General features: G+C 38.5%; 1 protein-coding gene across 11 annotated transcripts in view; it reads right to left on the minus strand.

Annotated features, from left to right (window-relative positions):
- The window catches only part of GREB1L (growth regulation by estrogen in breast cancer 1 like), a 135,981-nt gene that overhangs the window by 31,650 nt on the left and 86,486 nt on the right, over positions 1–17,845 (minus strand). For 5 of the 11 annotated variants that reach the window (XM_017831395.1, XM_017831377.1, XM_017831413.1 and 2 more), the window contains 7 exons: positions 17,506–17,682; positions 15,485–15,622; positions 12,168–12,302; positions 10,180–10,317; positions 9,724–9,843; positions 7,486–7,623; positions 5,540–5,725 (listed from right to left, as the gene is read on the minus strand). In XM_017831395.1, coding sequence (XP_017686884.1) covers positions 5,540–5,725; positions 7,486–7,623; positions 9,724–9,843; positions 10,180–10,317; positions 12,168–12,302; positions 15,485–15,622; positions 17,506–17,682 — 1,032 coding nt within the window. The remainder of the gene's footprint in view (positions 1–5,539; positions 5,726–7,485; positions 7,624–9,723; positions 9,844–10,179; positions 10,318–12,167; positions 12,303–15,484; positions 15,623–17,505; positions 17,683–17,845) is intronic. The other 6 variants (XM_017831420.1, XM_017831428.1, XM_017831427.1 and 3 more) reach the window with 2 other exon arrangements.

Raw genomic sequence — 17,845 nt, forward strand, 5'->3', positions numbered from 1 at the left:
TTTTTTTTTTTTAATTAACAGTGAAGTATTCCATCTTACTCCTAGCTTTCCTGCATTCAGAAAGTGGTGGGATGAACAAGGGAGTGGGAAAATATGTGCCTTTTGCCTGGAACAGAAGGATTAATCCTGCAGCCATATGTTTTTACAGCAGAAAACACAAATGCTTATACCTGTAGGCTAATCACAACCGTGCAGCAGGACAAAGCCTGTCAAGTGGTCTTTGCTTTGGTTTTTCTCATCATGCATACTAATCAACTAAGCATGGTTGCAAACAAACATGTTTAACCTCTTCTTTAGCTAAAGTGAATTCATTTAGCAAATCTTCAAACATCAACATAAAGAAGAATATGCAACTTTAGATTTTTACATTCCCCAGACTTTGTAAACTATATTGTGAACTTGAATTGGAAAACAGAAATATAAGATATCCGATTTTAGCATCAGTCCTCCAACTTAATTTCAATTAAAATTTTGCTCAGTAAAATTTGTCTCATTGTAAAAGATACTCAGGAACAGATAAAAACACTCATGAACACAGAGTAAAAAGTAACCATAGCTTAAATTGCTAAGATCTCATATCAGTGCCAAAGGAGGCAACTTCACACTTCAGCAGCTTGTTTTTCTATGACAAAATGGGGCGGGGGGGCCTTAAATACCAGAGATATGTGAAATGCTGATTTAGGTTTTATGTTTTCTTTCAAGGCAGGAAACAGAAAGGTTGTGTGAGAAGCAGGCTGTGGGTAAATAACAGAATCTGTAAAAACTGCTGCCCGTTGTCATTTTGCCTTTTTGAGAAGTAACATATGGAAAGTGTCACCATCCGATTATCATAGGATGGTAGGACAACTATAGACTTGTAAATGCAAGGCTGTTTTCATTTTTGATACAAACTGAAAAATTCTAAGGAGTCCAATTTAACACAGTATGGGCATAATTCTCTCTTTAGAGTTCTCTTTTTAGGAAATATATTTTCTTTTCCCTTCTAAGAAAACATGCATTCTAGGTCTTTGAAGATATTAAAATAGAAAACATTAGACGTTTATTGGCAGAGAAAAATGTTCCTCTGCAGAAATGAAGTTTATTCACATCTCAACCCGTGAAAATGTGAGGGGAAATAAAGAGAAATAAAAGCAAGCTTGTGCTGATTGAGGGAGGCTACCTAAGAGACAGGCTTTTAGACACAAGGGTCCAAGAATATTAAATGAATCCAAGAACATTAAAATAATTGTACGAATGATAAGACAGATTCTCTGTATGGGAACACACAGAATTTCCCTCAGATTATTTATATGAGAAAAACTTAAAACCAGTTAGCTATCAGAAAGACACTGATAAGGAAATATTGTGAAATTAGTGAAGTGCTTAATATCACACTTGGGTCATGGCAGTCTTTCTCTACAACTATCCAGAAAAATAATGGAACTAATATCAGATAAGATGGAAGACAAAATGATAGATATTGACATTGATTGTGAACAGTTTCTTAAAAAATATATGTCAAGGTTAAAAAACATATCTGTCAAAGTTAAAAAGGAACATGGAAGCTTCTCTACAGAAATGAGTACACAAATGATAATCTTGACCTCAAAGAACAAAACTACAAAGCAAACCATACCATAAAATATTAATATCTGAGTTACATCCAGTTGGTGTCCTATCACAAGCGGTGTTCTCCAGGGCTCAGTGTTTGGGCCAGTCTGTTTAATTGATGGTCTGGACAAGCAGATCAAGTGAGACTAGCTCAATGTGTTAGTGCACAGTGCTAAAAATGCCAAGTTAGCAGTGAACGCCAATGGGCCATTCCCTTAAGAGCTAGACTCAGTGATCCTTGTAGGACCCTTCCAACTCAGAATATTCGTGATTCTGTGTGAGTGCACCCTTAGGCAATTTGTGGGTGACACCAAGTTGCATGGGAGTGTTGATCTGCTACAGGATAGGAAAGCTCTGCAGACGAATCTGGACAGGCTGGATCAATGGGCTAAGGCCAACTTGTACGAGGTTCAACAAAGTAAAGCGCCGAGTCCTGCCCTTGTGTCACAACAACCCCATGCAGCACTAAAGCCTTGGGAAGAGTGGCTGGAAAGCTGTCCAGCAGAAAAGGACCAGGGGGTGCTGGTCGACAGCAGCTGAACATGAGCCAGCAGTGTTCCAAGGTGGCCAAGAAGGCCAATGACATCCTGGCTTGGATCAGAAATAGTGTGGCCAGCAGGACTAGGGCGATTGTCCCCTTTTACTCAGCACTGGTGAGGCTGCACCTCAAATCCTGTGTTCAGTTTTGGGCCCTTCACTACAAGAAAGACGCTGAGCTGATGAGGTGGGTTCAGAAAAGGGCAACAAAGCTGGTAAAAGGTCTGGAGCACAAGTCTTATGAGGAGCAGCTGAGGGAGCTGAGGTTTTTTAGGCTAGAGAAAAGGAGGCTCTCTACAACTACCTGAAAGGAGGTTGTAGCCAGGTGGGGGTTGGTCTCTTTTTCCAGATAACAAGTGACAGGACAAATGGAGAAGGTCTCAAGTTGTGCTAGGGGAGGTTTATGTTGGATATCAGGAAAACTTTTTTCACTGAAAGAGTGGTCAGGCATGGGAACAGGCTGCCCTGGGAAGTGGTTGAGTCACCATCCCTGGAGGTGTTTAGAAGGCACGTGGATGTGGCACTTGGGGCCATGGTTTAGTGGTGAATTTGGCAGTGCTGGGTTAACAGTCAGACTCACTGATCTTAAAGTTTTTTCAGCCTAAGTTATTCTGTGCTGCTATGATTCTATGCTATGATTCTGTACAGTTTAAGTCAACATATTGAAGCATCATCCATTTCTGGATGACACACATTTCTGCGTAGACAAACTTCACAGTTCATCCCACAGAGACTACTCCTCCAACTATCTCAGACCAGGAGAATTCCTGGAATAAGCTCTTGCTTTGAGTGTCTGACCATCCCTTCCACTGAAAGCAGAGACTTGTTCTTGCTTTGAGTCTGGGCATACATTTAGATATTAAAACTACAAAAAACCTCTGAGTGTCACAACATACAACATGTACAGTCAAAGTGATTCAAATGTGCCACAACAAGAGAAGAGGGAGAATGATTTTGTAATTCTACACAGGTGGTATAACTAAAGGTCCAGAAACTTCCTGAAAAACCAAAACACAGACCTTAGCACTGCCTAGACTGTGTTTGTAGAAATGGTGGTGCAATAGTAAAAAGCTGATGATTACAGATGATAAAATGTAACCCATACTGCAAATATGGACATTTTGATGATAAAAAAAAAACCTTGAGAATACTTCACCATGAATGCTGCCAAAGATAACAAATGTGAAATCCAAGTAAGTCCAGAAGGCAGACTAAGAAAACCACTAATTTTAAACACATCTCTTTATCTTTTATTGCTTATTCCTTTATCACAGTCAGTGGAATTTATTTATAGAAATGGTATGGCTTGCAATCACAGCTTTAACTGTGTATAGTCTTCATAAAAGGTCTAAAGCATCAGAAATGCATTTATTTTGTTTGCTTTGATTTGTAATATTATCATGAGTTGCTCAGCTGATTTCTGAAAACACAACAGCATCACCCTACAATAATGTTGTCACAATTTTACATGAAAAATGAAAGGAATTCTCAGCTGTCTTTTTTTTCAAAAAAGGAGCATTTTCACAAATAGTATTATTATGATCTACGATCACAGTCATCTGCAAACATATTTCGTAGAAGTAGTGAGATCTGAAAAAATTAGGCAAGACTATCTTTCATCTTTTTGCCTGCTTTTTTATCTTTGCTTTTATCTTACTCTTTCGCAATATACTCTGGAAAAAAACCCAAATATTTTAGTCCTATTTTCTCAAGAAAAAAAAGAGGCTCACATGAATAAATGTTAATTTACGTGTGTATTGCTCTCTTCTTCTCATCAAAAACTTTTGAAGCTGGCTGCCCTCCAATCATCTTTAATCTGCTTTGATGTAACAAAATGGGACAAAGGCTACAGTTCAGTACAGCTGTCACAGCTCCAACAGTTTTAAGTTTACAGCAATATTCAAACCAGCAACATGTTTTCATCCCCATGCTCTGCAGAATGTTTTTACTTTTCTCCTTGTTAGGTCCTTTCATCTTACAGTGCTGGCACCCATTTCCACATTAGGTCAAATGAAAAACTATTCAGCTTTGCACAGTTAAGAACAAAAGCCAAACTAAACACCTGCTAATAAGGGAACTGCTTTATGCTGAAGGCATAGTGCTCACTAGACACAGCTCAGCTTCAGAAGCTTTGCATGAAGCCTGCTCTAGTTTGCAGCAAGTATAGACTTGCTGCATCCATCTAAGGTTAGACTTGCTCATGGAATGTGGTTCACTGACTCATAAGTTTCAACAAATAGTTTGTTTTTAATTGGACATGCTATATCAGTTTGCTACATGCTCCTCTGAAGGAAATTTGCAAGCTGCCTGTATCAATCCAGAACTGTGTGAAGCAGCTGGTTTAAACATGCAGGCCCTACAAACAGAGATTGAAACTTCAAATTAGAGATTTAAGCCCACTGAGAGAAGAGCAACAGAAAAACGTTCAGTCTGTAAAAAATAAACCCTCTGTCAGTTCTAACATGGCATCCACTGGACTATTGAGACAGAGAATGATAAATAAAACTATCATGTCGCTTAGAGAGTATTACAACACAGAACATGGCTTCCTTCCTGTCTGTTACAGTACTGCAGTAAGGCATAAAAACTCATGGGTGAAACTGCACAGAGCACATCTGTTCCCCAAATCGTAAGGTTATGACCAGTTGTGCTGCTTTTGAAACATCTGCGTATTTCACACCATTAGCTATTACAGATGCAGCATGCTCTTCACAGAAGTCATTTCACAGTCCCCCATGGTAAGTAGCATCTTTTTAAATACAAAAGTTAAGACTGAGACTGCCATGGAAGTTTCCCAACACTATCTTGCATTATTAACTTCTAAAACCTTACTGTTACCACTGCTCTTTTTACTTTAAGGTAGAGGAAAATGTCTGGGCCTGCAATAAGAGAAAGAAAATGTGGTTTGCTGGTTTGCTCTCAAACTTGCAAAGAGTCCATTTCAAAAACATTTACAAGAATGAGATATTCACTGAATCACTTGCTTTAGTCTGAATAACAAATGTGGTTTTCATGTAAACAGTGCTGTCACCAAAACAATGACAACGATCACACATCTGCCAGCATTTGTCACAAAACTGAATAAAACAGACCGAGTGTCCTTAGAAGGGGCTGTGATAACTGATGGTTTGATACCCTAAGCAAATGAGTTATCTGCATTGCAAATCCATTTCACAAAGGTGACCTGGTCAATCCCCATATGGAGAGCAGAAGCGGTATCAGCCTTTAAATTCACTTTGCTTCTTCGATCTGAGGAACAAAGTAGCAAAGTCACACACGCTAGATGGAGCCACTTAACTTCTTCCAGCCACAAAAGTAGCCAGAAAATTGGCCCTGAAGGGGACAGAAAGACGGCGTGGAGAATAAAAGGATTATTACAAATAAAACCAAGTGCTTATGACAAATTGCTTACCTAGTTGGACAAGATATTGAATAGTTAGGAGTATCATATTCTCCACACTTAGAAGCTGACTGCTGGACAAACCCAAGAGATCCAAATCCTTGTTTTCCAGTTGTGGAATCTTGTAGCAATTCACCAGCAAGGGACTTACAACAATATCACCAACATTCCCATAGAAATAAGGTAAAGTGCCATAACCTATGAAAAAAAGAAACAAAAAAGCCACCAGAAATTCACAAAAATTGCCACTGTATGAAATTTTGCACAATGTTGCATTTCCAAACTTTTCCTTAATGTTGTCTGGCAAAACATATTGCATCAATGGCTGTTCTTGGCATTATAATTGCTTATAAAATAAATGAGATAGGCCAGGGATTCTTCGCTGTCTTTTACAACAAGTGATCACATAGATTGCAAGAACTAACACTAACTGCATGCCAGCAAGATAATAATTATTGTTATCTGAATACAGATGAGAATATTATCTGTTTGGGTCTTATTCTGACCTTTAAATACAGATTCTCCATAATATAGTGCTCAAAGAAGAAAAATCAATGAAAGCAAAAGTACATTGATCTTAACATTATGAAAGCAGCATAAGTCACATTAGCATTGATTCAGCCACTGTGGTATTGCTGTGATTGATTTCACTTTTTTGCCATCTTTCCATTCTGTTTTCATAAACAGGTTAAACAAACATCAACAACTGAACATGCTATTCTGTAAGGTAGAGCACATGGGCACAGGCTAACTCATCTTTTCCTTCAAAATGTTTTTCATTTTAAAAAAAAATTTCCACGGAGATTTTGCCAAATCCGTCCATTTGGGTACATCTGGTTCTGTACTATTAATAGGACACTGTTTTTCAGGGCCACTAACATTTAGCCTAACTGAGGACTTACTGGCAGCTCTCCAAGAGCCTAAGGGCTGCATTCAATTTGCACTTAAGCTGATGGCTGCAGGCACCCTCATCTTTAATAAGGAAATGTTTCTCTGAAAACCATTAGAGCACCATGCTACAGCTTTAAAATTGGCTTCCAGAAAACAACACTAAGCAAAACAAACCAGAAGTGTAACCCCATCCTTGACAAATTCACTAGCGTAGATGGCCCCGTTAATTCTCCAGGAATTGTATTAGAATTATCTGTGCAAGTGAGGACTTGGAGAACTTCTCCATTTCTTCAGGAATGCTAAATTTTTCCATGGACTGTATTGATAAGCATGTTCTGTTAACACTGAAGCTACTTTATACAACCATCTGTACTATACTGGACCTAGAAGAAATTCAGAGTAAAAAAAAAAAAAATCACTCATCAAAATTTTTTTACATAGTATACCCATATAGTTGAGGCTGAAAGGAATACTGGCATTACAAATCATACTTTTAAAGTAAAACCAACGTCTTTCTAAGGGTTAAAAGTGTACTTTATACAGCTAAAGGATTTTAAAAGCCTGAAGCCTGATCTGTTATCTCAATTGCTTACAAGAAGTATGGACTATAAATGACAAAAAGTTAGTATGATTTATTTCTGTTTAGCCAGTCCAAATCAATTTTCTGGTTCTCACGTAAAATCCTGGGACTTCAAGATCTGGACTATAAATGCTGCAGGAAATATTTACTTGGTTTGTAAGTTGTTTATACCAGAAAGCTATTTTCATTACTTGGAAATATTTCTATTCTTGAATTTTACAAAAATTTTATTTGTATAAAACCTTGATTTGGCCAGTGGTTCTGCACAGATTTGACCTAGTTGTGACCTGTTTGCAAATCAGGTCTCCAGAAATCACCTGACTCTCAGTTTTAAATGTTGAGTAACCAAAGAAAACTATCTGCGACAAACTGACTTTGTATTGTACTGAATGCCAGAACCAACAAAAAGGACTTTAAAAACCCTCTTTCTCCTAAGGAGTATGTATTAGCACAAAATGCAGCATCTCATCCACAGCGTAAGACTTACCTATCAGAATCACTGGTCTAACTCCCGAGTTATTCAGCAGGTTTTCAGGAACTATTACAGTCTCCCCTGCTGGGATGGGTTGAGGCTGTAAAATTCCAGTTAACATGGATTGAGGAACTGGGACTGACAAAAGAGGCTCTATAAAATAAAGAAAAGAAAAACTTCCATTACTAAAAGGCTCATACTGTGATTTGGCCGTATGAACAAATAAGAAAAAAAATTACCACAAATCACTAACTGTAATAAAATTCAAATGGTCTCTGCATTTCCTGCTATAGTTTTAAGTAATTTAAATTAAGAGCCTATATCCTCCTGTATCCCCATTCCTAAAATAAAACTTTTTCTGACCACTGTATTGTTGGTGAGAATGAGAGAGGAAAAGACAGGTTTGAATATGCATCTTTAAACAAAGCCAAGTACTAAACCAAAAGGGCACCTCTATAATGTAGGTCACCCCCCAATACTGCCTCTCAACACAGGGGAAGAAACTGCTCCGAATTCTGACCTGGAATACATGTAGATAAGGAAAGTAAAAACAAAATCTCAAAGCTGTCCTTAGATAGTTGCTACAAGAATAAAAATCAGGCTTTACTCACAAAAGAGCATGAACAGCTTTCCTAAGTAAAAAGAAACAAAGTGCAAGAATTTCATAATCTTTAATCAGGTTTCAAAGTAAGGCCTGCTTCACAAGTTTCTCAGGCTTCATTTGGTGGTTTCTTCAAACAACGCCATCAACAGAAAAGCATCAAAGGCAGAATGACTGAATGCATATGTTTTGCCAGGGGAACTTGTTTATCCAACAGAAAAAAACCCACTACTAAAAACTCATGGAAAATGGAGTACACAACAGAGGTAGAAGGTTAGTGGAGACAAACTCAAGACAAACTCAAGACAAAGGGGGAGATTGCCTTATATCATGTATTTGCAGCAGGTTTCTGAAGCTAGAAACTAATAAAAGATATGATTTGAGGTGTTCAGGTAGACAGGCCTGCACTTCCATGTAATCCTTCTTCCTATGATGAATATCTCTGAAAACAATTCCAAAATATCTCAAAACCAAGCTCTGTAAAGCAGAGTTAAAAATACATTGTGAATGTTGACTCTTTTATTTCCTTGGGTATTTATTCTCTCACTCTATAGAGGTAAGAATAAGTAACTTTTTAATCCCTTTTACACAGTGTGCTGAATCTCACAACTGGAGAAGAGGAGGCTCAGAGGAGACCTCCTCACTCTCTACAACTCCCTGAAAGGAGGTTGTAGCCAGGTGGGGGTTGGTTTCTTCTCCCAGACAGCTATCAGTAAGACAAGAGGGCATGGTCTCAAGTTATGCCAGGGGAGGTTTAGGTTAGATATTAGAAAGAATTTCTTTACAGAGAGGGTGATCAGACATTGGAATGGGCTGCCCAGGGAAGTAGTGGATTCTCCATCCCTGGAGATTTTTAAGATAAGACTGGATGTGGCACTTATTGCCATGGTTTAGTAACCACAGCGGTAGCAGATCAAGGGTTGGACTTGATGATCTCAGAGGTCCCTTCCAACCCAGCTGATTCTATGATTCTATGAACTGAAAAGTATTCAAATAATGAACAGTTTTATTAACAATTATGTATAAAGAGGTACTGACATGGATATTGGTGAGTACCTGTAATTAATTCTATTTCATGTCATGATGTTATAATACCCCTCCTACAGCTTTTCCATGCACAACAAACATTTGGTTTCACTCTGTGCTTTTAAATGAAGATGACCTAGTGGACATCAGCATCCTTCATTAGGCCAAAATTATATAAAGCTGTTTTTCCTGTGCAGAAACAGAGGGTACAGTTTCTGTAGCATGCCATACCAGACTGAGACATAACATTCAAGGTGAAGGCTAATGAAAATCCTTGAAATATATTCATATATCCATACACCTGCACAGTTTTAGAACAACTGAATTACAGTTGGGGAACTTTGGATTTCTTTTTAGCCTTGGCTGTTAATAATATTATTTGCATCTTCCTTTCCTCTCTCTCCCCCAGTAGTTTTACTTTCCCTGTGTCCCATCTTAGATTACAACAAGGACCAGGCAACATGTGTGCTTTTCTGGGGCATCTGAAAATCTCTCCATGGTGCCCTTAACTACTTCAGCAAGTTCAGTTATGTTTGCTGTACAACGCCTGAAACGCAGCAGAGTGTTACTTGTCTGGCTGAGAACACATTTTAACAAATGACATCTGAGTATTATTCAAGTTTTACCTGTTCTCGTTGAAGGTCGAATTGTAGGAACAGGTACTGCTAAACCAGGAGGTGGGACTGGGGACCCAGGAGACCATCCCCGGTGACGTTTCTTTGGTGGTCCAGTACTGGACATTGATGCTGGAAGGAGAGCAAAAATTTAAACTAAACCCCATCCTCCCAAATGACCAAATTCCAGTCCACATTTCCATTTCACATTGGTGTTGAGTTGGAGTCACATCACAGACCACCAGAGGTTCATACCTAGATTTACACAAAGCCAGACTATGATGTGAAAATTATCATTACCTCTGCTAAAAATTCCAGCATTATCATTAATGGTCATGCCAAAAAGCAAATGGATCTGTAAAGACTGAATAGCAGGAACAGCTATGATGGCAAGAACAACAAAATCACAAATTTCGGGCTCAACATCCAATGCAGCTTAGAATAAAAGAACAGAGAGGTTTTCTTTACCTTGGTCTCCAGCTGCACAGCCAGGACTTGGAGATGTCGAGTGAGGCATTGGCCGGGAGACTGTAGAACTCAATACGTTATTTCTTCCTCCATTAGCGTTTCCATTAGCAACATCAGTGGCACGCAATGAAAGAGGAGCTGAGTATAATAAAATACAGAGAGTGCATGGCTTGAGACACTCTTGAAAACAAACAAAATAATACAGCCACATGCAGACACAAAAGAACAGGGCACGATGCATGACTGAAAGAAACATACTCCAGGGAAAGCATGAAGCGCACTTGGCAGAGAAACATTTGGGGGCAGGCTGAAAAATCCTAGCCCTGAAACAGGGCGTGCAGATTTCTCGGTGAGGAGGATAGGTGGGGAAAATAAAAAATCCAAAACAAATCCTACCAAAATTAAATAGGACATTACACGCACAAAAAATTATTGAGAAGTTCATGATACGTTTCTTTTAGACGCTGAAAATTTCAAAAAATACACATCACGAATTCAGTTTGTAAAGATTTTTAAGTCACTTTAGTGTACCTTTTTTCCCCAGTCATCCACATGGAGTGTGTTACATAACAGGGCTCTCATCTGATGCTTTAGCAAAGGAGAGTGTGCAGGGAAGACAGGGCAGTTTGCCATAAAGTATACATGGTCTGAGCATTGCTGAGGCAAACCATGCTTAATTTTGCTACCTCTGCCTAAGATGATCCTCCAGTCCCAGCAAGGACTGGCAAGACCCTCTACATCCAGGCCTTGAAATGAAACTATAACAACGAAGGATTACAAGAAGTTACCTTCTCTCATTTGAGCTCCTTCTCACTCTTTTTCAGAACCTACTTTTTGCAGAAGAAAAAAAATGGAATAAACTGCATAGAGCAGACATGGACCCCCTTGCTGTTATCTGCCAGTTCCACAAGGATTTAGCTCCCAAGAGCGTATTCCAGGAGCAACATCAGGAGACGATGTAGCAGCTTGCTGATGTCAGCTGCAACAGGAAGTGTTATTTGGCTTAAAACAATGCCACGTGGAACTCTCCAGCTGCAAACATCCAAATAAATTTGGGCACAAGATTCTCAGGTTGCCAGTTACAAAACATGAATAACCTCACTTGCCTGTTGTAGCTCCCATTTGTACTCTGAGTCAACAATTCAGTATGGACAGATATGGGGGACATGGGTCAGTCACAGAAATGGTTGAAATGGTGGGAAGAAATTTCAGCGCAAAATAAATTCACTTACATAGATACGGAGGGGAAAAGGGTATTTTACACAAAGAATGATTCATTAGATACAACATATTATGCACCATAACAATGTATATTGTATTAAATAGCAAATGTAATACATCATGTATAAAATGTAATGCTCATGTGCATATATAAGCCAAATAAATTGATATATATTCTTATTCAAGCATACTGCCCTGTAATAAATGTGATTTTTTTTTCTTTCATTGCTTAAAGGGCTAACCAGTGAAAGTAAAAAACAATCAGAATATCACAACAGTGTCAGCAAGGGATTTAGTTGCCACAGCTGAATGTTCTAATTCATTAGACAAAAAATACAGAAATAAGTAATTAAAACAGCAGAGATATTAAAACTCCTCTAAATGAGATTAAATTCCGCTAAATGTATGTTGAAGAACTACAGCTGTTAGAAATGCAGAACTACACACAGCTCTCAATTACTAAGGCAAGAATCAGTGTGATATCAAGAGGTAAAATTTATGCTCTGTTACATGTCTTAGGAAGTACAAAGAGGGATATCACATGCACCCTTACCAGAATGCCAAATCTGAAAGCCAAGGTGTGGCTCAAGTTTGGGGACAGTAATAACTGCAAAAATGTCTGTGCCAAAGACTGCAAGATATGAGAGTTCTGGGGGATGCTAGTGAATGTTTTCCTTTCTCTTTTCCACCAAAAAGATGACACTCTCCTTTCTTGACTTTTAAGCTGATAATTCCCTTGTCTTTCTCTGTGGAAAGCAAAGCCATACCTGCAGTAAATGTCTTTCCTACAAGCTGAACTGACAGAGCTAGAGGCTTCACAATGTTCTTGTTTCGGGATTGGTCTTGCGTTCCACTTAAGTTAACAGCAGAAGATGATTTTGCTGGACTGAACACTGAAGAATCTGAGAATAGAAGTTGTTCGATTAATTATGAAAAACTATATACACACACATATATAACATTTATTATATACACATGAGCAGTCATATGCATTTATCTAAACTCGTCTCTGCATGTAATGCAAACAACTTTTTTACACTCCTAAGAAATTACTATGCATTGCTCTCTTTTAGAAGTTGTAACAAACATTTAACTGGGTGTTTATATAGAATCTTATAATCTATTGAACCCATGATTGATCTCTTCTGCAATATTTTTCATTCATTTTGCTCCTCAAAATAACCTTGTGGGATAGGCAAGTAAACACATTTATCCCATGTTTCACATGAGAAAGCTAAGACAAAGAGCTTATGTAACTTGCCACCAGCAAGCATAGAGAAAAAGCACTGGAATAAGTTGCCCTAAAGAGGTTATGGAATCTCCATTACCTCATATTTTCAAGAACAAGCTACTGGATCTGTCAGACATAGCTGAGCTTGACATGGGGCAGAAAAAAACAGATCCAAAACCACAGCCTCCTTAAAGCACTACTGTCTATAAAGCTATGAAAAGTGTATGCCCATTTATAAATCTGGTTAAAAATGAAGGGTATCTGAGCCCAAACACTTTGCATGAATTAACAAATGACAACTCCATAGAGCACTTTACCAAGGCTAAAAATTATAAACCTTATTTTATAGAAGGATAAACTGAAGAACAAACAAATTTTAACACTTGTCCAGTTTAAACCCATAAATCAGAACTGATTCCAAACCTCTCAGCATGCAGGCCACTACTTTAACATTAAGCATTTCATATTCACAATTTACTTCAAGAAAATTTTGACATTCAGATGCTGATACACTGACAAATCCAAATTTTTATAACTGGAGCTAAAGAATATTAACTCAGCATCTGTCCAGAAAGTAGTTTGCAACAAGTAGGCAACATAGGCTAAGTTCACCTACAAAAGTCCTAGTAAAACAGCCAGCTAAAGAAAACAGAAGACAAAGGCCAACTTGATCTGCCAAATACATTCAACCTCAGGCCACACACCATTTGGGGAAGGAGGGCGGAGAGGAAGGTCTGCTTTGCCAGTAACTGAGGCAACTGCTTTGCCATCTCAGTTACTCTGCTTTGCCAGAGTAACTGAGATGAGGAACAAACACAGAAGCCTCTGCTGCTGCTCCACCATCAGAAAATCTTGTCCATGTTCACAGGAAATACACTGAGTGGCTAACAAAATAGACCACCAGGTCAGGAGCTTTGGAGGAAAACACTGGTCTGTCATTAAATATGAGGTAGCAAATATGTAGTGTTAAAGTCATGGGTTTTTTTCCTATCTCTGGTTCTCTGTTTCTAATATGTTTTCTTGAAATTTTATCTATGAGTGCAGATGTGGCTGGTATATGTTTAAACACCACACCGGTACCTAAACAGGACTTGTAGCCCTACCAGTTATTAAAATTCTTCATCTTTCTGTTGTAAAACCTTGTTTCTAGTTGCTTGACACCCTTTTAACACCTGAATTGAAGTTTTCCCTCTCACGTGTCTGCCTAAAACTGAATTTTTGTTACTGTGTGCCCATAACTGTCTACCTACAGGTATCTTCTAGAACTGTTCGCTTACAAGGGCAGAAACCAGAAATATTTACACAATTTTTAAGGAAGAAAGGGGTATGAGTCAACAATGAACTGAAAACAATTTCAGAAAACAACCTGCTAATAAAAAGTGCTGGTTTAAAACAACCAAGAAGCAAACTCAAGCACAAAGAGCTATGCAGAGCCTAGCAGTGAAAAAGTCAGACCTCCTCCTCCATCATAGGTGACACATGTCAGAATTCATGCCACTGAAAAAAAGGTGCTCTTCCCTATTCTTCCAGACAGAGAGGATTCATGTTTATGTAATGTAGCATTATCTTCACTAGAAGATAACAGTAGAAGGAGATGAAAAGATTGTGACAAGCATGACCTAAGAGTACAAACAGTGACACGCAGAAACACCAAGCAGACTGAAAATCACAGGGAGTGATAAGGAGAAAGCAGTATATAAAAGGTGTATCTATTAACTTGGCAGGTACAATAGATGACAAAGTTGTGCAAATATTAGATTACTTGTAGTTTCAAATAAATAGGTTCTCATGCCAGGATCTGGAAGCCAAGGCATCATGCAATGAAATGAAGATGTGTTTAAACAGCACTCTCATTTAATTTTAATCAAAGTCTAAAGAATATAGCTTCCTAAACAGAGACACCTGGGGAAAGGGCCTCTGAACATACTAATCAGTGATTAAAATTTCATAAGAATGTTCAGCTTTTGTTTGTTATTCCTTTTAACATACTTTCTAAGTGGAAAAAGTATTTTAACTATATTACTTTATATCTGCATTTCATACTCCTCCAGAGAAACAAATGTTCTGGGACATACATATCAATTAACAGGAACTTTTTTCCTGTTTTTAATTTTTCAAGAAATAGTACAGACAGACACAAAAACATACAAGAGCATAGATGAAGCTGCAATAAAGCAATGAGGAAAAAAAAAGCTCAAAGAAAAGCACCTTGGCTATTCACAATAAATAAATATATACACAAAATTAAGATGCTGCTTCTTTGTCAATGTCTATTTGATTTTATAGTTTCTCCTTGTTTAAGTATATGATGAAGAGCTTTCCAGAATAGTTGTGAGACACGATAGCTCATATAACACAAAACCACTGTATGCATACAGGGAAATTGCTGTTGTAAGTACACTTTTGTGTGTAATAAAATTTAATAAAGAAATAAGTAAGTAAATAAACTAAAATCTGCTCCCCTAGCCCCAAAAGGAGATTATTTTCCTTCTCAAGATAAATAGCCTAATCTACATACTAAGTAAACACCTCCTTATAAACGTGTAATTCAAGTTTTTTTTAAGAGCCACAAAAAAATTAATGAAAGAAACACAGGGAGGCACAGAATCAAATAAATTAATCAAAATATCACCTGATACTTTTAAACCAACAGTTGTTATGAGGACTAAGCTAACCTTCAGCCTCACCTGGTCTTGATCTTTCCCAAAGCAAATTTTGAAAGGCATCGCTCCCACTGTAATCTACACATGGCTTGAGGTAAATACCCAGTTGTTTACAGCACCCCTGAACCACCAATATCTGAGGTAACTTACCACCCCCAATGGTTATCTTTACAGCACTTTCAGCTCCTACCTGTCTGAGTGAACCCTGATTTGTATCCATTAGCTGATCCACCCTCTGGGGTCGTGGACGGTGACACCGAAGAATTTGGTTTAGCAGAGAGGCTAGCAGCAGATGATTGCCTGCTTCTACATTCTGCAAATGAAGCAGCTACAGTACATATTAACAAGGCCTGCCTTCCAGTTCTAGCAAAGTTCAGCAACGCGGTGGCAAAAGGTGACAAAATGTTAGAAGCGTACACACAGCACGTACAACAAACAGCGGCAAATGGCAGCATTCAATGAAAATAGGGATCTTGCAGTTTAGTCAACTTTGTCTTCTAATTAAGAAAACTTCCCTGGGGGCCACTCAGAGGGCCAAACAAATACAGACCAGATGCTTCAAAATGGCAAGAGCCCTCATTTCGCAGCTTCCAAGAGATTCGAAAGGTATTGGAGATGTCCCAGGAAACACTCAGCGACTTCTGTGGCACAACCTGTATACAAACTGTCATATGTTGCCCTTTAAAAGGAGAAATTGTACTGAAACCCAGATTCCTAGTAGGTCTCCACAAACCTTCAGGGAGATCTCAGTGCTGAGTGTCTGTCTGTATGAAAACTGAATTGGAGGAGGAGAAAGTCACCTTGAAAATCACACATTAATCCATTTTTAAAGCTGAGACCTAATCAGGTTTTGTTTGAAGAGAAAGGGGTGTTTAAAAGCATTTCTCTTCTTCTAATTAGACCTTTAATGGAAGTAACAGGTGAAAGGTTGCCAGATGGGTGATAGCAATATGTGGATAGAACCTATCAAAATAATGCCCATGAGGCTGATTCTTGGTTGATTTTCCAAACTTTCATGGGACCCCAGAACAGTTGGGATTAGCATATGACCAAAAGTGAGAACAGTATCTGCTTCTCCCACATATGCATTACTCCTGACTGCACTTACCAGGACACATATGAAATCCAACTGCAAAAGTAAAATAAGGTTTTATTTTTCTGTATTTGGAACTTCACTACCAAATTAAATATTTATGTCATTTTTGTGAAAAATGCGGTTGAAAAACCACATCCACTCTAAAGCAATAGTAAATTATACTTGTAACAGAGAAAAGAAGCTGAAGGTAGGCTCGCTTTGAACCACTAACTGATCCAAACTATAATCACTCATACAGCTTGGTGATAACCATCTCTTTCTGGTGTCATGCTGCTATTCACATGAGGATGTGACTCTTCAGATATCTGTCAGTCCTCCTGTGGAGCTTCTTCTCTCCTCACATCAACCTTTTTGGAACAACAGGGAACAGATCAAACTCTCTCTTTAACTGAGTGAGACTACAGCTGAGAAAGTCAGGAGCCTGCATACAAACCAGCTTAGCAGACAACAAGTAGGTAAACCATTCTCTCCTTGAGTCTTTTCATGGCTCTGGCTCCAAATACCTACATCCTCCAATAAGAGACCCCATGGCTACCTTGCCTTGGGGTCACAAATGTAATCTCTTTAGCACGTGACAATATTGCACAGGTTGCTCTGGTACAGGGTAAACCCAAGTGTAAAACACTGTAAATGGCAGGAGCATGCAAGTCTTTTCTTTCCCTGAGATCAGTGACCTGAACTTTCTTAATCTTATGGCATGCTACTTATCCTCAGGCATTAGACAGATTGAATTGCACCTGCTAAGATGAATATCAGTGGAAAACCAATGTTGCAGCTCTGGCTGTGAGTCACCTTGCTTCAGGCACATAAAAGAATCATCTGATTGAATAACCTTATTTATTCTACAAAGATGACTACATAGCCTAAGACAGGCAAATGTAGGGCTCCCATTGAAAGTATAGGAGATGGAAGAAGAACTTTTACAATTGCATGGCTACTATTAAGACTTAAATAAACCTCTTTGGCAAAATCCAGACCTCAGTGAAAACAGGGAGAATTTTTCCTTCAGCAGTTAGTTTTGAATGCATACATTTTCAACAGCAGCTTTCAATTTTTCATTCAACATCACACCAATAATATTAAAAAACCCCTAACTGAATGGGTGCCTTTATTACCTTTCCAGCAAATAAGAGGTCCCTTTGACAGTACGCCTTGGGAACTTCTTACTAGGTAGTACTTTAAGTGCTTCTGCTTCTTTGGCTGAGTAGTCAATTTCAGGTTGATATGGTTGGAAAATTCCGTGAAGTACCGAAATCCTCTTTCTCCACAGCCTATACAATTCCCGGAAAATCCTGGAAGAGTGAAGCAGAAGATTACATACAGATTAAATGTCTTGTACTATCTGCTAGGAATAAGGCCATTTAACCTACCTGCACATCTAGTTCAAAGTGACTGGAGGCCTTCAGTCAGACAGCTGCTGTAGACACCCTGCACAGCACATGTGTGTCAGGAAGA

Source organism: Lepidothrix coronata, unplaced genomic scaffold, assembly GCF_001604755.1.
Source record: "Lepidothrix coronata isolate B3197 unplaced genomic scaffold, Lepidothrix_coronata-1.0 Scaffold6, whole genome shotgun sequence".
NCBI classification, from domain to species: Eukaryota; Metazoa; Chordata; class Aves; order Passeriformes; family Pipridae; genus Lepidothrix; species Lepidothrix coronata.